Below are 22,207 nucleotides of genomic sequence, written 5' to 3'. Positions count from 1 at the left end.
TTTTTATTTCCTGCTTAGGCACAGTAAAAGGTTTTCTGAAAAAGGCCCTGACTCCTGCCATTTCAGTGAGGAAAAACAACTAAGGGGCTCTAAAATAACTCCTTGTCCTTGCTGTCACCTGTCTGGCCACAAATTCCTGTTTACTCAGGTAAAGTTTAAACACAACAACAAAAAGTTAAAGTTTAAACCTCCTCACATCAAGAACCTGTTTTACAAATCACATGCAAGCACAAGGCATGCAGCAGCCATTTCAATACTCTACCAAAGGGGAGCATCATCTGGAAAACWGCTCAGGACCATGTTAAGTATAGCAACAAAAAGCAACAAAAAGCTGGCACATGGAATCTCACTTTTAGGAGAACAAGAGAAGTGATTCACCACAAGGATGCTGGGTATCACAGTATTTTGGATCATTATTTGCTCAACATGCAACAGATGCTTGTAGGAACCTCTGAGTGCCTCGACTGCAAAACTCTTCCTCTACGAGTTGTAAATTCATAGTTCTAYGCCCACCTGATTTTAAATTGTATTTTATCCCACAGAATGAAATCTTAATAAATTAATCCAAATGTCTGACTGACTAGACACTTTGCATTAGACTGCACCTMTTCCCTTGCTAACCAAGGCACTGTATCTCCCAATTTCTTAAAATATGTTCKGCAGGCAAAGCAACCCTTTAGGTTCTGGCAGTTGTAGGGCCAGACTGGATGAAGAACAGCACTCAGCAGTGCTCCCACAGCTAATAAAATGAATATAAAAGCTGGCCTTATGCTTCAGTGGCAGGAAGCCAGACATCCTGCAGGTGAAAGTTCAAATCTTTCTCCCAGGAAATGAGAACTCAGTTCTCAAACACCACTCCTTGAACGATAACAGAATTGACAGTACAATACCCAGGGCTCCTCTCTTCCTACAAAATGCACTAACCTTTGGACTAAAGTCCTTTGATGAGAATAATTAGAAATACTATAAAGGTCCTTCCCTCTCTGCTCTATTTTTCCTGTTGAGAACAACACTTTCATGGTAATTGTTCAAGGTTTAATAAAATTTTTGCAAAATYACATAATGTCATACTCAACAATTATACCCATTTGATTTAAAGTATGATTTGTGGTGGTTCTTGTGTATTTTTAATGGAATGAGAAGAGTCACTTGTAATGTGACTCTACTAAAACAGAAGTCTCATTGCAAAGGACATCAAACACATCCACCAAATCCAGAGTTTCATCAAGATTGTTTCCAACCTCATGGCAACATGGGAAACGGATACAAAAAGAATTAGGCTAAAACATCCTATTATGTCTATTTCCAACTACTGTCGTTTCAGCACAGTTAATCTAACACTGCAGATGTTTCAACTGTTAGATTTGTTAAATAACTGKTTTTTTCACCATACATCTGTAAGACTGGCAAGAAGAGTCCTGCCACACCAGATATTAGCCACATGACAAACCCTACCCCAAAAAAAAGCAGGAAATGTCCACTCACATATGGTAAACAAGGTTGCCATGTTCTCCTTGTTCGAATTGGAGTCTTCCATTTGCAGAGATGATGGTACAAAGGCAAGATTGTCTGCAGACACATCGACATGACTTGGCCCCATGGCTACTTCCTGACTTATGGAAGACACKGCCACGGGCTCCAGGCTGAGGCCCACTTCATGCAAGGCTACTGAGTCCAGGGAAGCGAGGTTGTGTGAGGTAGGGAGCGCCACACTCACAGAGTTGGTGCTCATGGCCACAGTATGAATGGAGTCATTTAGTGTGCTGTCCGACATCCCCGTCACCCGGCCGGCAATGTGGTCGGGCTCCATGACAACAGGGAGTTCCAAAGTGCTACCGTGAATGGGAATGACACCGCTGTGTCCCACGGYGTCCGATGGCAAGTTACTGCCCACTGTGTCCACGGCTAACGGCTCGTGGCTCCGGGAGCCATTGGGGATCTGTGCATGATCCCCGGCTACATCATCCATGGTAAGCTCCTCCGCCATCCCATCTGTGGAGATGGGGCTGGTTACCCTGGAAACGCTCTCCATGGTGATTGTAGTGTCCAGTGCTACCTCGTGGCTGTCACCAGGATGCAGATTTTGAGGACCGTGGGTGTTCACTGTGCGGGAGTCCATGGAGACAATCCCTGGTTGCAGCCCCACSGTCCCACTGGGCTGGTAGGGATCCAGGGCTGAGGGATTGTTGGAGACTGACAATGCTGGATTGCTGTCAACATTTATAGTGTTGGGATGGATGTATTGAGGTGGTGGTCTGTCAGCCAAGTAAGATAAGATACCTGATAGGAAGAGAGGGAGAAAATTAAAGAAGTGAGATTACATGTTGAATAAAAATCAATCAAAACATAGACAGCCAGATCCCTCATGTTCTCTATATTAATTCCAATTAAAATCCTCTAGTTCTAAAACATAGCTCACAAACATACGCCAGCCCAAAACTCTTGTCAAAGTACCACTTGACAACTAATTCAGAGTCTCCATCCAACAGAGCAAATCTCTAGTTATTTCTCAAACTCTGAAGAGCCAAGTTTCTGGCAGAATTCCACCTAGGCTGCTCAGTACAAAGACCGAATGAGAAAGAAGTTCTTCACATTTTAGGCTCAATTTCTTATTCCCAAGAAATAGCTCATAAAGGATGAAGGACTGCTAGTGTAATCTATAATTCGGTAATTCCTGGTTCATCTTTGCTAGAAGCAGAAAAAGTCTCCAGGACACGTAATTTTTGCTTAGGCATTTAAGTTTTAACAATGACTACTTCCTTCCTCGAAGACCAAGTGGCACAAGATGGACCTCTAGCCATCTCAGAGGTCATCAACTGCAATTCTGAAGGACAAAGACAAGTTCTCTCACAGATCTCATGAGTCACCTGCTCTCTTCCCTTACATAAAAGAATCTTATCTCTTAAAATAATAGTTTGGTTAAATTTAAATCAGAAAGCCTAACATCTTTTCTGGTAGTTCTGGGAAGCTTCTCAACATCCAACAGCCTTGGAACTTCAGAGATGAAGAAACACTAACCTGTATTTACATACTAAAAACAAACTAACAGCAAATCTTTGGCAGAAATACAACAGCACATTCAAGTAAACATTATTTCCAGAAGACAGAGGCAGATTTTGCAGATTCTGCAAGATTTGAGTCAGCATGTTTCATTTTTAGTCTTCAACCCTATGAGCCACTTATTCTATGAGAGTTTTCCATTCAATATGTTTGTTATTACAAGGATGCAAGCACAGATACTCTTTCTGCAGCATAACTCTATTAAAAATGACTAAGCCAAGAAAAGAACAGTTTAATTTAATGAGCTGCATCAAATATTTCTGCATGCAATGCTGCCTTGTGGCTTGGACATGGATGATCCTTGAATGCAGCAAGATGACTGACAGAAGAACCCCAAGAAACATCAGACCAAACATCACAGGAACTAGGAAGATTATTCCAGATCAGAAGAACGGCAAATATCTTTGGTCCTACTGCAGAATGTCCTTGTCTCTTTTGGTGACTAAGCAGGCAGGTGTGTAGTGCAATAGGAAAGGTTACTCCAAGCAGCTGGAAAGTTCAGCCATCAGCCAACAGGTAACTGCATGAGACCTGGGCTGCTACAGTTTATTCCTAACCCAGGTTGAACCAACAACACACTGAGTCATCTTGAAGAACTTACACTACCCCTTCCACCCTATCAATCTTAATTACAAAACAAGACTGTACTTAAAGCTCCAATTTCTGTGTTTTCATGTATTAACATATAAAATTCTACATTTTTACTCTAAAGGATGTGTGAGAAAGGACTCAAGATAGAAGTCAGTGTGTTAGGCTTTGGAATTCAACCTAAAACAAAAATGAAGAAAAAATGTGCCATTGGCTAAATGGGTGGGAAAGTGCCCAGTTCCACAGCTGATGGSTTCCCCTCTTCAAGCTTTGAACTGCTGTGACCTCCCATTATGCACATATTAAATACTGCTTCAGACTACAGGAAAAGAAAAATAGAAGGAACTTTCAAACTACAAGCCATTGGAGACAGAAACCAGGCATGTTTTGTTTTCCTAAATGTTAGATGTTAATCCTAAAATCAAAGCAGGAGGAGCAATCAAAGGTGAGGTTTAAATAGAAAATGTCTTGCAATTCTTTTCATACAGAAATACAGAAAGAGATATCTGAAAACATAAGTGCGTAAATGACACAACAGTCTCCAGACAAACTCAGGGAAATAACAGCTCTGCAAAACTGTCAGTCATGCCTGCTATAGGACAGAAACAGCTCCTAAAATAGTTTTTCTTTCTGTCCCCATCCATCAGAAGCAGAACACTTACCAGGTAGAATGTGTCTGAAATAGCTGCTCTCCAGGTGCGGGTATGGTGGTGGAGGTAGGGTGTAGTTTCTCTCTGGTATACCACACATCACTCCTCGATCCCCAATACCCATTGGGAGCATCAGAGACAGAGCAGAGGGCAAGGAACTCAAGGAGGGACCCAGGTTTGGAATTGCAACAGGCAAGCCTGCAAGAGAAAATGCCCATGTAAATTCAACGGAACTACTTGAGTCTGTGAATGCATGAGGTAACTAAGAGATTACTAATTCCTCAGGAGCTCTTGCTCCAAGGAAATACAGCATGGTACTGTCCAAGTAAGGTGCCAGGCATCAAAGAAAGGATCAGTTATCACAGCACTGAGATGCACGCCTGAATAYGGCCAGATCTTTTCTGGATACACTTTGTAGGGATTTCATCAACTTTACAATTGGACTTCTGTCTGTGCAGCCCCTTGGAAAAAAGAGCTATGAAAACAGTTTTGCTTTACAAGTGAAAAATTGTTTTCACCTGACAGGAATCAGAGATAGATGAAGACAAATTTTTAGACACAGTTCTGCTTTCAAAGGATTTTGATACTACTCACCCACAGTGCAAATCATCCCATTAAAACAAAACGAGGCTCCCACTAAGGCATAAGCCTGAAAAGCACTCACACCTTTCGCTTTGCCCACATAAGCAATGATTTATGGTTTCCCCTACCCCAATTTCATACCTAAGATGTAACTTGCTATCAGAGCAAGCCCTGCTGCCCAGTTATGACCATTCCTGTGACAGCAGATCACAGAGCATGAGCTGCAATACCCTGTGTGCGACCTTCTCCCATTACCTGGTGCTGGTATGGCGTTGTGAGTGGGTGATGCTGCCAAGCCCAGGTGACTTCCCGAGACTGGCAGGGCATTGCTCACAGAGGAGGAGGTCAGCTGGTCCATCCCTACAGGACTCAAGTTCATTTCATTCATTCTGGAGACAGGGAACAGAGAGGGAGCAGGAAAAAGAAACAAATGCAAAGGCATTCCTGGTTACTGACTGTCTGTGGTGAGGATGGGTTAGGCAAACAAACTCAAAATCTGATATTGGCATATAAAAACCCTGCCTTAAAAAAATAAGCATAAAACACATCAGCCACTCACATTGTCATCACATCATAATCATATTAGAGAGCAATAATCAGGATTCAAAAACAGTTCAGAAAGACAATTCAGATGATAGCTTTTTCCTCGCCATCCAGAAAACAAAGTCTTACTCCCAGTAGTAAAAGCCATTGTGATTAAACTACTGTGAATACAGATCCAATTACAAGCTAAATGCCACAAACACYTGAACAACAGCACCTGATTTATATTTCATTACTTTTGGACACCACATCCACATTCAAAAAACAAATTCAGGGGGAAATATCTGGTATTCAAACCGGCAATGGACACAAACCCTCTAATTCACCAACAGTTTGAACCAGGCCAATAGTAATAAGAGTTACCACTGCAAAACCGCCGTAGTAGACTTTTAGCAGATTGCTTCAGTGTGTTCTACATGTTCCCATCACATAAAAAACCGGCACTATGGATGACACGTTATTTCAGAGCAATCAACCGGTAGTTGCTGAATGCCTGCACAACTCAAGTGGGCACACACCACCTGAGCAGCTGCAGGAACCAAGTGGGCACACACCACCTGAGCAGCTGCAGGAACCAAGTGGGCACACACCACCTGAGCAGCTGCAGGAACCACCCAACACCCGAAATGCTCAGCCTTGGTAGAAACCATGTCAGCACAGAGCACATTTGTCCTTTGGGGTCTCAAGCTGCACATGCAGCCTACAGCGGTCCATGGGGATGGGGTCATCAAGGAGACACGATCTACTCACAATTGTCACAACTCTGCCAGCCCTGCCTGACCCACACCGTGSCCACCCTGGCCCTCGTACCTATACAGCAGCCTAACCTGCAGCTCTTAGGGCCATCCAGCCCAGCTGCCCCCACAGCAGCCACACATGAACATCCCCCRGGCTGACCCAGGCCTCCCACATGGCCTTTGCGAGCAGCAGGCCCGAGCACTGCRGTGCTGATGGAGAGCCGGAGTTCGGGCTGCCACTCCGGGAAGGAAAGGTACCTCTCCCCCCGGGAAAAACGGCCRAATTCACCAAACTCACTCAAGTTAMCAGCACACGATCTCAGCCTGTTAGGGGCCCGTAAGGAACACCGAGTTCACTGCCAGCTCCTCGCAGACCGCCTGACACCCGCAGGGCTGAGCCGCACGATCGGAGCCGCCGACTTCACCTGGGCTGTGAGCACCTTTGGCAGCGGGCACTCCCTCAGCCCTGCCGCCCCACTGCCGCCAGCCACGGCTCCGCACGAACGGGGCCGAGGGCTCGGGCTGCCCGGCGGAGCAAGGCACGTCCCCCCGGCCCAAGCGGGCGCTGAGGATGGCGATGCCCGAGGGAGGGAAGCACCACCCTCGCCCCGGGGCCTGCGGGAGGCGCCGAGCGCTGCAAGAACGCCGTCCCCTGCTCGCCCCCTCGGCCGGGGTGCCCCCGCGGTCCCGCCCGGTGCTCACCTGGGGTGCATGGGGCCCGGCGGCGCAGCGCCCGCAGCCGCATCCAGTCCCTGTGTCCCAGCCCGCCGCCTGCTCCCGACCCGGGCTCCGGCCCCAGCGCCAGCCACGGCCCGGCCGCAGCCCCCGCCAGCACCGCCACCGCCGCCTCATGGGCGGGACCCGGGCGGCGCGGGCCCGGCGCGGGCGGGGAGGCGGAGAGAGGCGGAGAGAGGCGGTGATAGCGGAGGGAGGGGACCGGGGCTGTTTCCGCCGCCGATTGCCGGAGCCAGGAAGCGGCGCCACCGCCCCGGGGCTCGGCTGGTGCTGCCCGCGCTGCGCCATCGCCGGGCCCGAAACGCCCGCCCCGGGCTGCCCTGCCGCCTCCGGAACGGTGCGATGCTTGCTCTGGGTTCCCTCACAATATTCCCTCACAATATTCCCTCACAGTATTCCCTCACAGTATTCCCTCACAATATTCCCGCACAGTATTCCCTCACAGTATTCCCGCACAATATTCCCGCACAGTATTTCCTCACAGTATTCCCTCACAGTATTCCCTCACAGTATTCCCTCACAATATTCCCTCACAGTATTCCCTCACAGTATTTCCTCACAGTATTTCCTCACAGTATTCCCTCACAGTATTCCCTCACAATATTCCCTCACAGTATTCCCTCACAGTATTCCCACACAATATTCCCGCACAGTATTCCCGCACAGTATTCCCGCACAGTATTCCCGCACAGTATTCCCTCACAGTATTCCCGCACAATATTCCCGCACAATATTCCCGCACAATATTCCCGCACAGTATTTCCTCACAGTATTTCCTCACAGTATTCCCTCACAGTATTCCCTCACAGTATTCCCTCACAATATTCCCTCACAATATTCCCACACAATATTCCCTCACAGTATTCCCTCACAGTATTCCCTCACAGTATTCCCTCACAACATTCCCGCACAATATTCCCACACAATATTCCCACACAACATTCCCGGCCATCGCACCGCTTTCTCCTCACACCCTTCTGTCTGCTGTCATTAGCGGTTTATTTCTTCCCGTACCATCAGCCCGCCTGCCCAGCTGCCTTCTGGACATCGTCGTTCGATTATGATGGATCGTGTGTGAAATTCTGGCTAAGGTGACATTGCAAAGGAATTTTCCTGATCTGGAAGCGGCTCTGTAGCTCTGCTTTCACCTGCGACACGTGGATAGTCATCACACACGCTGCTCAAATCCATCGTTCCTTCGCTGCTGGGGTGAACAGCTGTTTCCTGAAACACTGTAATGKGGTTTGGTAATTTGTTTGTGCCTCATTAAATGAGCCATCCCTCTTATGTGATGTCTGCACCGATGCAAATTCAAAGCATTTTTCTGTCTGTTCTGATTTCATCTAAAGAATCTTAACATGTAGGATCTGATCTGAAGAGCCTAAATAGCGGTCATTCTAGTTCAGTTCAAACCTACTGGTTCTTCTAGGTGGAAATATACTCTCCTCCTTTGGCTTTAATTGAACTTTAATTCAGGAAGTTGAACACCTTGTATACACTCATTCTTCAAGCTCTCTGTAGCTGAAAGAGAGAAATAGTTTGCTGCAGAGTGCTTTAGCTTTATCCCATCGTGAAGTAGGTGTCTGAGATGTGTGAGAAGAATTCCCTTTGGAGCTGGCTTTCTGTGTCTATGGCATGTAACTGGGACCTGCATAATGGGTTTAGTCGAAATACATGACACCTGAAGGAGTACATTTAGGCAAAATCAGTCCTGGCCTCTGTCATTCATGACCAAAAGAATGACCTCATTTAGTTTACCACAWATCCCACAACCTTTCCTCCATGAGGCCAAATAATCCTCACCCTAACCATGACTGACTATGTGAATTGGCCCGCAAACATTATTTTAGTGAGTCAGAAAAGAACTCACCAAATCCTCAGATTTTTATGGGCTGCTAATTCCGTGATGGGGGCTTTGTGTGTGCTTCATTTTTTTGTGTGTAGTACCATATCATATTCACGAGTTGGTGCTGATACTTCACATCTTTCTTAGAAACTAAAGCGAATGACTACAAGCCCAAAAGTCTCTCTAATACATGGGGGATTACAGGCAACCTTCCATTTTCAGTTCTCATCCTTAAAACTTCACGGTCACACTCAGTGCATCTCAGTTCTGTCCTGAAACTCTGGGTCATCCCGAGCCCTCAGATTGTCTTAATTCCAATTATGACACTGTAATTCTACAGCAGAAGTGCCCTGGCACTGAAATCTTCGCRTTATTTCAACTGTCTGAGCTGAAAGTAATACTTTGAGCCTAGGAGCCAGATTGGATGTAGTCTTACGTAGATAAGAGTATTTTTTCCTACTGTCAAGCACGAGTCCTCTGAGATTCCAGCTTTTTTTTGAAGTCATTTTATTCCCTTGAACTAGTGATATCTTAACTACCAGTTTAAAGCACAAGTATCAAAGGAAGCCAGTGACAATAAACGATGATAAATGTCACTGAATGAGAAGTTAATCTCTGTCTACAGAGACGTATGCTGCATGCCCAAGGTTTTGTGATAAAACTGTTTCTTCTGCAAGGGAATTTTTTTTTATATGTGTACCAAACACTTTTATTATATGTAAAGTGTTTTGATAAGACAATTGTACTGTGTCTCCTGAAAGCTTGGTTTATTGACATTTGTAGTGGTACTTGCTGCATGAGGAACAARTTGCTGAGCTGTTTTGTCTTCAAATCCTGGAGACACACAGAAAGATAAGGGAGACTCTGAAAGCACAGGGGATGGAGATGCAGTGAGCACACTTCAGTCCTTCCCTGTACCGTGAGCCRAAGTCCCTTCTGGACCATGCCCATGTCTCAGTACAATCAATTCTCTTCTGCTATTACAAACCTGCCCTTGGGTTCTTTCTCAAACCAAGCAGAATAATGCTGGAATGAAGATGGCAAAAAGCAATTTTTGCCATCAAAAATCAAAATTTCTCATCACCTTGCCAGCACTTTGCAGGCCTGTATTTTGTTGACAGTCACAGTGTGAAGCCTAGGTAGCCTATGTTCAACTTKCACTTCTAAATACAGGGTTAGAAAGAGATGACCTAAGGATAAAACAGGACAAGAGAGACACAAACCTACTCAATCCTGTGTTCCTGTACCTCAGTCTCAAATGAAGTTATTAGTATAGTTCTGTGAGAGCAGTTAACAAGAGAATCTGTTAATTACTTATTTCTGTTAAGAAACTGCAGCAGGCTAGACAACCTATGATATGTATAATAGATACTAGAAACTGGCCCAATTACAGCACACTAAAATATAAGAAGTGCACAGTRTTGTGAGAGTTTCTTTTTAAACTCATAATGCATTTTCTTCTTCCTTCTCAGTAATGTGTTCACAAATTAAACAGTTGAAATATCTTCTGTTGGGAAATTGCATATGTTCAGCTGACTCTTGTGTTTCTACTACAATATTTCCACCAATGACCTTCCTTTCAGACAGAGAGACACAGGGTCAAGGAGAATCTGTTTCTTTGAGTAATTCAGAGTAATTCAAATCACWGTAATGTCAATAGTGTTATTCATGGTTATGGTTTGTGTGGGAATGCGAACATGTTGAAGGTTCTTTTTTACCAAGATTGCATACTTTCAGATACTGTATTAGGATATGTGCAATTAAAACCACAACTAAGTTATATCTGGAAGGAAGATGCCTTAATGTTTTATTTTTAGATATGTCAGGAATATTTTCCATTTGTTTTGGCTGGGTAATTAAGTGCTTGTAGTGAAGTAAAAGAAAAGAGAAAAGGAAGGGAACCTGTTTGAATGCCATAGRTGATGGAGTGTGTAAAGAGTCTMTCAGCAACCCYATTTACACTTTGTATTTACAAAAAAAARCAAAMCAACAACAAAGCCCAAACCCAAAWAACCCAAACCAAAGCTAAACATACAATATGTGTATAAAAAGCATAAACTCTGCCATTGTAGAGCAGTGAACACCTGATTTGTACCACCTGGAAAGCAAACCAGGCCATCTGCTTTGTATCAGCATGGCAGAGATTGCATTCTGGAGCCAAAGCTTCATCCAGACCAAGGTGTGAAGAGGATTTAATTGGAGAAACGGCATGAGAAAGAAGATCAAAGGCTTATCCTAAAAGAGGAACATTATCCATGTAATCTTAATCTACCCTTAAAATTGAAAAGAATGTGTATTGGCTTTTCCCTTTGGGGGTCCAGTCCTGCTACTTTCGCTGTGTCTGCATGTTGAGACTTTGTGCAAAAGTCAGTACAGGTACAATAAATTGCTTTAATCCTGCTCACACTCTCGACAAGGACCTGCAGTGGGATGGAAGATGGGCCTTGCTCTGCTCTCTGCCCAGGGGCAAATCCCTTTCCCAGCAAGTGACATTAGATTGTCAACAAGAGACCACATTCATCAAAAGCCTGTGGCATATTTTCTTATTTCTCTTGCACACAAACAAATTCAGAGTTCAGAGTCTGTTTGATATGAGATCAGCTTCAATAATTCAACAATTAACATTTACCTGTAATTTTTCTTCATGTATTTCTCTAAAGGATTAGCAACATGGATTTTTCTGTCAGAAGATCAGATGTCTTTAGCACAGGTGCAATTCTGACACTCTGGGAAGTGCTGGTGGCCTGAATTTACAGTAAACAGAAAAGAGGTCTGGTAGCAGGGCACAGTGCATTTGCATGACARAAATGAAATGTAACCCTGCCTTTTGAACATGGCCAGCCTGCTGGCAAGGTCATGGAGAGCTGTGAAATGATCTGGCAGCTGAGCCCCSCAAGAGGCATGCTTCCATTTCCTTACAGGAATATTTTCAGACTATTCCTATATTTAAATGTAATGATAACACAGATCAATTGGCCTCTTCCTACTTCAGGTATTGCTCAAAGGTCAACATTCACTTTGTTTTAAGAAAACTGGAAGTCCTGGCCCAGTGCTATGGTGAAGGAGTTATTTTCCTTTAAGCATTTCTGAAAACATTTCTGGACAAAGAAGTTTAGAGTGTGAGTGATATTGAAAAGTCCATCCTAATCAACTGTTCCCAAATATTTTTTAAAAGGAGTATMGACTCTCACTGATTTGATCTGAGTTGTACATACCACAGGGCGTTCCCCAGTAAATTTTGCTCTGATTTTTGAGCCACTTTGGTGTTGATTCTACCCCTAATGTAAACCAAAGTCCAGGATTGTTCTCACTCATGTCTGGAATGGTCTGCCTGTACTTTTATCATATTTTGAAGATTGCTACTGCTCATTTTGAAKCTGCAGAATAGGCCAGCAGAGGCACAAAGGTGACTTGAAAAACCCTGCTACTCACATCATTGCTGCTAGTTTCTAACTCAGCAGAGACATAGATGTGTTTCTCAGTGTGAAGAATGTTGTTTCAGTTACTCACACTTCTGAGGCAGTTTGGCATGAAACTCAGAACAAGGCGGAAACTTTCATTTTGAGTAAAAGGAAGTTTTAATAGAGCCTACATACCTGTGCCTTTTCATGTCCATCCCTTCCCACAGCTCTCCCAGACCAAACGTTCARCTCCCCAAACTGATGGTGGCCAAAAAAAGGAAATTCAGTTAACTGTGAAMATGTGTTTTCAACCAAAAACTATGCAACTCTTGAACAATGTGGGAAAAGTCAAAGACCATCAAATTGCTGCAGAAGAAGATTCTCATGGTATCTCAGAGGAAGGAGACAAACAAGGACATGATKACTTCAAACTGCCAAAAGTCCTTGTCTTTTGTCCACCTCTTTCCTTTGGCAAGCTGCAGGCAAACTGGAGGACATGGCAGAGACCTGGCAGGGTCTGGAGGGATTTTTAGCTCCCCCTTTAAAGCAGTGTGTAGCGTCCATCAGGTAAGCCAGTTTCTGTGTAAACAATATCTACATGTGGGCTCTCAGARTATCACCTTTGTATTTGTTTGTCTGAGGCAGGTGCTCCTAGTGATGACCAGAACATTCCTWCAATGAGCAGAAATGCACAAAACGGTGGAAACTTTTCGAAAATGTTCATGTTCAACTTGTGAAACTCATATTTCTTGAAAAAAAAAAACTCTCTTAGGACTACAAAAGCGGTTTTCCTCCTATCCTTGTACACAGTACATTCTTGATCTGACATGACTTGCAACCACAAGAGAGCACTCTTTCCTTTGAAGATGTCTCAGCTTCCCCAGAAAGCTGCAGATATGCCGTGTAAGTTTTGCAAACTGCTTGTGAGCTGGTTCAGTTACACCAGAGCAGCCGAAACAACAAAGCTTGCAGTTGTCTTTTGGATTTGATTGTGAAAAGCCTTTGGGTAGTTTTCAGATGACAGAAGATCCTGGGTTGCTGAAAGTGAGGAGTTCTGCCAAAACTTTGAAGATCCCTGTAAACTTTGCAAATTACCCATCTTTTGGAGACAATTATATCAAACGATATCGTGGATTACAATACATGAGAAGCGTTTAGAGCCTGRAAGATTATTTATGTTTGGCATTAACTCTTATGGTCATAATTTCAAGTGGAGAGAAAAGGAATACACAGGAACCCTCTTATTATCTTTTGAAATATGAAGATCACAGGAAAAGAAGGGTTTAAATTGTGAAGTGATGGTCCTCAAAACCTTTCTGTGCATTAACTGGCATCCTACACCTATAAAAACAAGGCTTTCCAGGCACAGTGTGGACCTCATGAGCTGTAAGCCTTGCTTTGAGATCTGAGTTTTTATACAGTACAGGAGGAAACTGCAGCCYGTGGGGCAGAGTACCTACACAAATGTTGGATTAATACCTTGGAAGCCAAGTTCAGGAATTAACACACCACTAGTGAGGAAAAAAAGAAGCATGGACAGCAATGAAGACGATGCTAAACTGTTGAAGAGGGCTGCATTTCCAGGAGCTGTGTCCCACATGTACCCCCATGGGGTACCCCTGAGAGAAACATTCAGCCTTCCCTTCCCTCTGGACCCATCCTACTGGGAGCAAGCCCGCAGCGGGCACCCAGGTGGCATCTCCTACATCCCATTTCCCAGCTACGTGGGCATCTATGACTATTCCTTCGAGCCCGCCTTCATTCGGAAGAGGAACGAGCGGGAGCGGCAGCGGGTGCGCTGTGTGAACGAGGGCTACACCCGCCTCAGGGAGCACCTGCCCAAGGAATTCGCTGACAAACGCCTGAGCAAGGTGGAGACSCTGAGAGCTGCCATAAACTACATCAAACACCTGCAGAGCCTGCTGGACTGCCATCCCTTGGGATCGGACAGCGAGGAAACGCTCTGTGCTAAGGAGCTGCCGGCATCTTCCCCGCGGGAGTGCAACAGTGATGGRGAGTCCAAAAGCTCCCCAGCATCATCCCCCTACAGCGAGCTTTAGGAGATGGACTCACCTCTGAGACACAAAGCTTCAAGTTTGGCTGGAAAACAGTTTCAGACCCTGGGGACTTTTYGACAGATGAAAATTAATAGCAGGGAAAGAAAAACGGGTAGGGGGAAAGGTATTTTCAGTCTGCCAAAGGATTTTAAATGTTTACAATATAAAAGTCTCTCAGGTTGTTTCAGCTGTGTTACTAACCTTCTTTTCCTCTGTTAAACTGAAGCAACATTTAATTCTMCTTTTCATTCAGCTTGTATTCTGTTCTATTTTCTTTTGCCTTTCATTCAAGACAGTAAAACCAGATAAATGCATTTTGGGAAATTCCCTTCCCCTTTCTCCTCCTTTGTCCAGTAAGTTTTATTGTCTGGTTCTTTTGACTGATAACTGAGATGCACTGCATTGCAAACACTGGGGAAGGTAAGATTTAGATAAAATGTCTTTCCCTTAATGTTTCAGAAAACTCACAGAAACACTTYTATTTATGAAACAACAACTTTTCAGATACAAACAAGGCTCTATTTGGAAATTAATTTCTTTTACAGCATCTTCTAAAGTGAAAGAAACAGCTYATACATTGGAGTGGCTATTTGGTGATTATTCTAAAGATAATTTTAAGGGAAATAAAGCTGGCCACTTTCATTCCAGTCAATGCTAGGAAGAGGGGAAGTTCTGTAAAGCTGCACCTTCAAAAGCAAAGATTCACTCAAGGTACTGAAAAAATGCTGCCAGACTTTTTCCTACTTTCCTGAAATCTGAGTTCACAGACAAAATCATCTTGATTGTTGGAAGGCCAGAAATTATCTGCTTAGAAATATAACATCYAGTGGTTAGACACTGGTGTGTACAAAAAGGGAAATGTTGAATATATCTGTTTACATCTGCATGAAAATGTAGGTATTTCTCCTTTTGTTTAGAATATKTATTACTTTTTCAAAGGATACAGCTTTTAAAATGAATACCTCAAAATCTATGGAATACCTTTAATTTGGATTGCATCTACTTAAAATGAGAATTTTTCTCCAATTTGCTCTAAAATCTGCCTTTCTCCAAGGCCAGATTTAAATAACATTTATCTCTGTGCTTAAACCCCATTCTGTATACCGGATAAACTTCTTACCACCCACTTTCCACACACCTTTCAAACTTTTACCTTTTTGGCTTATGTTGGATTAAATGTTTTGTATCTTTTTGTCTTTGCTTCATATCATGCTGACTGAAAAAATACTCATATATAAATAAGAACAAATACTGATCAAATACCTCAAAATGTGTCCACAAATTTCCTTTAAATAAAAAGTGTAATTAATCCTGGCTGTGTCTTTGTCACTTGTAATTGATAACGAACAGGGCAGCTCTGGTTGCAGGAGTAATAAATTTTCAGGAAAAAAATAGAGAAAATGGAAAGGAAGTAAATATGAACTRCCACCTATGGAACTAAATTTTATATCTAGATTTTTAAATGTAGGYAAGGAACAGGTTTGTGTTGTGGGCAAATAAAAATTATTTGGTATAGAAATACTCTGCTGCTTTCTAAAAGACTTTTCTCAACATTTGTACACTTTGAGTTACTCTGTCCATGGCAACCACAGGTGTTGTTCTTTACTCTTTACGTGGCAGCCAGCTCCATTTTCTAACCACTATTTTGTTTTTCTGAGGGCTGTTACATTTACAGAGGCTGTTTTCCAAAAACAGAGGTTTATTACCTTGACAGTTCAGATCCAGAGCCAGTGMACTCCCTTCTGGCTGTGCAGTGTTTGTATTTCTCACCTGAGAAAGAAGAGGACAACAAGGTAGAGATCCGAATGTCTGACTGGGTTCCTTTGTTTCTTGGCTTTTCTTCTTTCCTTTGTGCTTTTCTGGCAAGAGATTCAACCTGTCTCTCTCTTTGACTCRGTTTTGAGATTTCTGGAAATGTGGTATTGCTGCTGGTAATTCTGYGAGTAAGCCTGAAATGCATTTCTCCCTCAAAGCAGAGATTAAATCTTTGTTATCTATAAAAAACATGCACTCCTTCAGAGTACCAGAGGTGAATTCTGTGAAACATACTTGTTTGGAAAGCACTCTGAAGATGAAAAGCAGTTAATATACATATAATGACAATAAACAGCCAAATCAAACCAAACCACTAAAAATAAAAGTTGCCAGAATGACCATAATTTTCTAGGACATGTCAGACAATGCAACAAATGAATATTTAGGTCACATTGCTATCACAGAGGTCTGATCCCTACAGAGATATTTCCAGGAGCCTCAGTCCCCTGATTCCCAGAGCCATGAGCAGCTGGCTGGAGGATGGATTAGGCTGGGACTCTGCTCCCTTTCTTGTCTCGTGTGGAATGTTCCTCAATTTCCCAAATAATGGAGAATGGAAAGTATCCCACCCCGGGCCTGTGCTTGGCTGTCACTGCATTATTTTTTTTTTAGACTATACATCTTTAACAGTTCTGGAGACGTCCTTAAAACACCTCCCAATCCAGCCTCAGTGCTGAAAATGCAAAACCCAGAATGCCACATGTATTTTAACTTAATTTTATAAAAAAATAATTTCTGGATGAAAAGGAAATTCTTTCTGTGGGAAAAATCTGTCACAGACYGAACCACTCTCCTGAGGAAAGTTGTACATTTTGTTTTCTCACAGTTCCTGTTGTTACACAAAMCTCTTGCACAATTTTAGCACAAGGAAATAGAATACAAGATTTCCCAAATAAGGGTCGGTACTTCTGTCCAGGCATCAGCAAAGATTTAATGTGAATGACACATTTCAAAAGCTYTTTTAAGCTGTTTCTGTCTAGACAAAGTGTTTTTTCAAAGCCTCTAAAATGTATAATTATCCGGTTTTTAAAGCAATGATCCAACTTGTCACCATGAAAATCAGTTTTAATAAAAATGCTGACCAGAAGAATTCTCTCCACATGGGACAATTACTATTTCCAGGAAAGGTGATGTGACTGCTGCTATTTGTAGGCAACCACGCTACAGCTTTACCCAACTCTTGCACACCAAAAGCTGACACTTTAATCTTTCTATCAAATCTGAAAAAAAAACAGACCTCTGAAGCCTGCCATTAAATTACAAATCTATTTGTTTCTTGATATTATCAGCATTTTAGAGATGTGYTATCCTGGCCATGGTATTGCTTTTAATCCTCTAACAGCTGTTTAGCTGATTTCTTTGTAAAAGCCCATCCACAATATTTTCATGTTCTATTAGCCAGTGTCAATAATGTGGCCAAAGAAAACCAGAAGGCACTATAGAAAAGTCATTTTCAGACAGTGAAGCAATCAGGGCCAATTAATCTCACTGGAATAATGAGCAGGGGATGTTCACTCTCTCTCACACACACACACACACACACACACACACAAAAGTATCTTTGAAAACATTTGTCCCCAGCAAAACAAGATCTCAAACATTTTGGAGACTCTGAAGTGGCACCAACAGGAGAGGCCTGCTGGAGTAAGCTAAGAGCAATAGCTGAGTAAGGTCTTTGTAAGTCTGTCCAAAATAGAGTCTAAGTCAATGTATCTTCAGCAGTGACCCTTCTTCTCACTAGTAACSCTTAGAATACAGAGAGAGGGCTACAGAGTAGAAATAAATTTGTTCTAGGCAAATGGGGAGCAGAAAAATGGTAACACTGCAGCTGCACCAGCTCTTCTGTGAGGCTGTCCTGCTACATGGCTGGGAGCTCTGAAAATGCAGGAGSAGCACAATTCTCCATCAACCTGAGCGTGTGCTTGTCAGCAAAAATCCACCAAAAATGCTCACTCCTGTGTTTTCCACGATTCTTACACAATTGTTTTCTACCTTATTGTAAATATATCCGCTAACAGAGCGATGGAAAAGTTGCCCTTGCTGAGAGAACAAATGAGAGGAGCGAAGACCCCCTTGAAAATTTTAGAGACCCCTCAGCTTGCTTCTGATACGACTGGAGAAAGAGGTCTCAAAGACATGAAATTCCTACACACAYGAGCATGGGTGGCACCAGAATAGAGAAATGTGGCAATTTAGAGTCTTTAGAGTGGGGAAAGCTAACACTGACCCATGTGATGGTCAGCCAGCCACTGGGGCAGGGAAGAAAAAATGAGTATTTTAAAGGTTGGGTGGTTTTTTTTTGGTTTTTTTTTTGTTTTTGTTTTTTGGGGTTTTTTTTTTTTTTTTGGGTTTTTTTTTTTTTTTGTTATTTGGGAGGATAAAGCTACATGAATGGTCTGTGGGAGGCTGAAGATTTGAAAATGTGGGGAAGGTAGTGGGCAGTGAAGCCTTGGAGCTTGTATAAAGCAAAGCCAAGCCAAGCTGTATTTACTGTGCTGCTCACAAAGCACCTTACTTATCCCCATGATTTTATTTTGATCTGGTGTGGTTCTGGGCAGATATAGCAGTTTTTTGTGTTCCAGATGTCAGCACTGAATCCTAATCAATCTCTTCCATCTGCACTGAGATCACAAAGACAGCAAGTAGTTACAAATAAGTGGAATTTCCACACCTTTTCATGTATTCACTTTACTGCAGCACTCTGCTATGCTAGGCTGCTCTCTTGATGTAGTTTTTAGAAGTAAAAAGCACTGAAGAAGTTCCAGGCTCAGCTGCAGAGRGTTTATCCCGAGGGATCACTCGTGCAGAGGTGATGTGTGCATCCCCACACCCGGAGGTGTTGGAGCTCGCTGGGGTTTTATGAATGAAACTGATAATTAACTGTGTCATGCACAAATGGAACAAGCCAGAGGTACAAACACAGGAGTGAGTGTTGTGCTGCTGGTGCTTGGGAAAAGGGGGAAGCATGGAAGAAAGGAGGGAGACAAGAAAGTGGTTTAGAGGTGCAGCACCACTGGTTGATACCATATCAGCTGCATGGCTGAAACAAGGGAAACARGAACAAATTAGATATGACATCTTTGGGGAGGATTAATTCCTGGCAAAAAAACCTCAAACCACCCCCCAAACTTAATATATTTTCCTGCACCTTAGGCACACCACATTTATTTGCCTACCACTGCTTCTTGTCGACCTATTCTTGTTCATCACTGCACAATACCTCTGAGTGTATTTYTTACCAAAGTGCTGAGCAGTCGTGGGCAGGCTGTGCTCTGTCTGGGGAGCAAAGGGGACATTTCAGTGCTCAGCCCTGGGTGATAAACCCAGAYTGCTTCAGCCCTGGGCTTTGCTGTTTCAACAACACCATGCCCAGCTCCTCCCTCTGTGCTGGGAACACCACTGGAAAATATCACCAGAATGCCRCTGAAATGCTTTACCAGGAGCTGCTTGCAGCTGTGGTGCTGCCAGGAGCTCACTGAGTGTCTTATTTTCTATGCTTGGAGATAAACCTTCCTTTGCAAGTTACCCTGCACTGGCATTGCAGAGCTGCCACCTGCAGCTATTCTATTCTATTATTCTATTATTCTATTATTCTATTATTCTATTATTCTATTATTCTATTATTCTATTATTCTATTCATCCCATCCCATCCCATCCCATCCTGTTTACAATGAAGGTGGCAGGCAAAAATAAATCTGCCAGTCTCTCAGGATAATGATGCCACTTGCATGCCACTGCTGGCTAATGCAGACCATTGATGGAGCCAGGCAAAGAGCCACGAAAAGCCCTGCCCTGTTCCCCTCTCACCCCTTCTAGCACCCCAACCCCAGCAATTTGCTCCCAACTCACCTGGGCAATGCTGCAGCCCCTGTTTGCCATTKTACACCCCGTTGTAAGCCGTGGTGCAGATCCTGAGGGCCCTGTTGGGACAGATCAGAGCTGTCAGCATGACAAGCAGTACAAATGCAAGGGATTTGCCTGTGTTTATGTGCAGCGTTCTCCAAAGCTTTGCATTTTGCAGCACTATGAAAGCTTTAAAATTTCCATTTACATTAACAAGCCCATAAAGCATAAGGTTATTAAATGGTGTTTATATTATCCTGTCTGAGAAGCTCGTTCAGTTACCAGCTGGTTCAATTTTTACTAAAAGCAAAAACGAAACAGCTGAATTGCTCTGTACTAAAAGTGGTCAGTGCTTTCAGAGGTGAGTGAAATTCGTTGGCTCYGTGACTGAAAAACATGTTGCATTTAAAAATTTTCAAATTTACTTTTGAAAAAACCCTTTTAGCATCGGTTATTTTTGGCAAACTACTGGAATTTCACTGAGGTCACTGTCTTAAGGAGTATATTTCAMATTTGCACCTTTGGTGAAAAAAGGTGCTGTTTAGGTCATTTCATCACAGTAATCACCAAAAAACCTARTAAAGTTATTGTCCGTGTGGGTTCCAGAAGCTGCCTGGGCAGGAGAGGGTCATGCAGAATGAGGATTAGGTGAGAGCAGCACAGCCACCATGTTTTTAACTTAAAAAAAGCATTTATATTGAGCCATGCCCACAAAACAGAGGTAGTTTTGGGTTTATTTATTTTTTTTTTTCTGCAAGCATTCCCTTTTTCAGCTGGCCCTAACTTTGAATACTGAGAACAAAGTTCACGAGTGTGTGTTCAAATATTGACAGTGACTTCACTGCAACAATTAGGAAAGTGAGCAGGCAGATATGAAGGCTTAAGGCATTCACACCATGAAATGCGTGAATGGAAATTCATTAGACTTACTTAAAATTTGCTTGGAGAGGTAAAAAAAAAAGTTCAAAAGGTTTGAAGAGTTCTTGAGATTCCTAGAAGATCAGGTGCTAATTTTTAATGAGACTCATTGGGATTGGGCTCTTTGGAGAATAGGTTTTATAGAGAAATTTCCAGTGCTTCTTTGTTTCAGCCTGGTTTTATATAAAAATATTATTACACAAATGCTGCAAAGGGAAAGGGTGTATAAACCAGACTGCCAGACAGAACTAGGAGTATATTCCACCTGGTATATCATGGATGCAAGACAACACTGACATGGTTAAATTGCATCACGGTTTCCTGGTTTTTTTTTTTGGTTATTTTTTTTTTTTCCTAGATTGAGTGGGACAAACTTACCCCTCATGAAAGATCTGGCAGCTCCCTCTGTGTCCTGAACCCTATCCAAGTGATAATTATAGTCCTTTGAAATCAGGGAGCTGAGAACTAGCCTCCAGTCACTCAACAAAGGCTCCTCCAGCGCCCTGCCGACACTTCCCCGTCTCCTTGTCTGCCTCCTGCTGAAACACATTTGCAGAATCTCCTAAAGCCTCTAAGGCTTTTCCAGAGATCTGGTGGAACCAGACCTGGTATCTCATGGAGTATCATCACATGCAAAGACAAAGAAACACCCCCACAGGCATACTTGATGCACACAAACCTTAATGGCTTTTTTTTTTCCTTCCCCCTCCAGTTGCACATGTATAATTAATCTCAGTTCCAATTTAYATGTTTGATCTATTTCCTTTAGGCTTCAGATGTCTTTAAAGGCAGGGGGAGACCCTGAGATTGAACTGAAGTGCCTGGGATAGGCTCAGTGTTTCCCTGAGTGTTGGTCAGGAGAGCACCTGGGGCTGAGGAGCCCCTTCAGCCCAAAAAATTCCCTCTTGTGAGCAGTGAGGACACCCCAGGCAGGGGATGGGAACYTTTGGCAGACAAGAGCAGGAACAGGAGCCGACCCTCCCTTGCTCCTGCAGCCTAGCAGGAATGAAGGGTGTGGGGATGAAAGCTGTATCCACTTCAAACAGGGAAATTTCCATTTGAAGTGCTGTCTTGAGTCAAAAGCTCCCCAGCAGCACTTTGTTCCCCTCACTAGCGTGTATCAATTTCTTCTGACAACAGGTTCATGGCTTTGGGATATAAAAGCTCAACTCGGCTGGTATTGTGTTTTACAACTACAGAGAGACCACAGAGATTAAAATTCTTTGGCTGAGTCACCAAAGAAGGGGAGTGGGGAAGATGGGTCCAGCAGGAGTGTGAAAGGTGGGTTGAACATAAACCTGAGTGAATCCAGCCTTTCATCCCTGGTGGTGCCAGAGGATGGGGAGGATGGTGATGCAGGTGACAAAGGCAGAGCTGAGGGGACACCGTCCTGAGAGGCCCTGCAGGCTGGGGAGAGGGACTCAGGCAGGG

The 22,207-nt window shown here is 43.4% G+C and overlaps 2 protein-coding genes across 2 annotated transcripts in view; one reads left to right on the top strand and one right to left on the bottom strand.

Annotated features, from left to right (window-relative positions):
* The window catches only part of PRDM4 (PR/SET domain 4), a 16,374-nt gene extending 9,371 nt beyond the window's left edge, over positions 1 to 7,003 (bottom strand). Inside the window, exons 1-4 of the mRNA XM_057381071.1 lie at positions 6,863 to 7,003; positions 5,136 to 5,269; positions 4,311 to 4,496; positions 1,486 to 2,280 (exon numbers count right to left, since the gene is read on the bottom strand). Coding sequence (XP_057237054.1) covers positions 1,486 to 2,280; positions 4,311 to 4,496; positions 5,136 to 5,269; positions 6,863 to 6,873 — 1,126 coding nt within the window. The 5' untranslated portion in view covers positions 6,874 to 7,003. The remainder of the gene's footprint in view (positions 1 to 1,485; positions 2,281 to 4,310; positions 4,497 to 5,135; positions 5,270 to 6,862) is intronic.
* A 6,157-nt stretch (positions 7,004 to 13,160) lies between these two features.
* ASCL4 (achaete-scute family bHLH transcription factor 4) lies at positions 13,161 to 15,469 on the top strand. The gene has a single exon (XM_057381082.1). It carries the CDS (start codon positions 13,675 to 13,677, stop codon positions 14,200 to 14,202), a length of 528 nt encoding a protein of 175 aa, XP_057237065.1. The 5' UTR covers positions 13,161 to 13,674; the 3' UTR covers positions 14,203 to 15,469.
* Positions 15,470 to 22,207: the final 6,738 nt, after the last annotated feature.

The sequence above is a fragment of the Malurus melanocephalus genome, unplaced genomic scaffold (assembly GCF_030028575.1).
Source record: "Malurus melanocephalus ecotype Western Australia unplaced genomic scaffold, MMel_1.1 scaffold_490, whole genome shotgun sequence".
NCBI classification, from domain to species: Eukaryota; Metazoa; Chordata; class Aves; order Passeriformes; family Maluridae; genus Malurus; species Malurus melanocephalus.
This window is presented reverse-complemented; position numbering and strand designations above follow the sequence as displayed.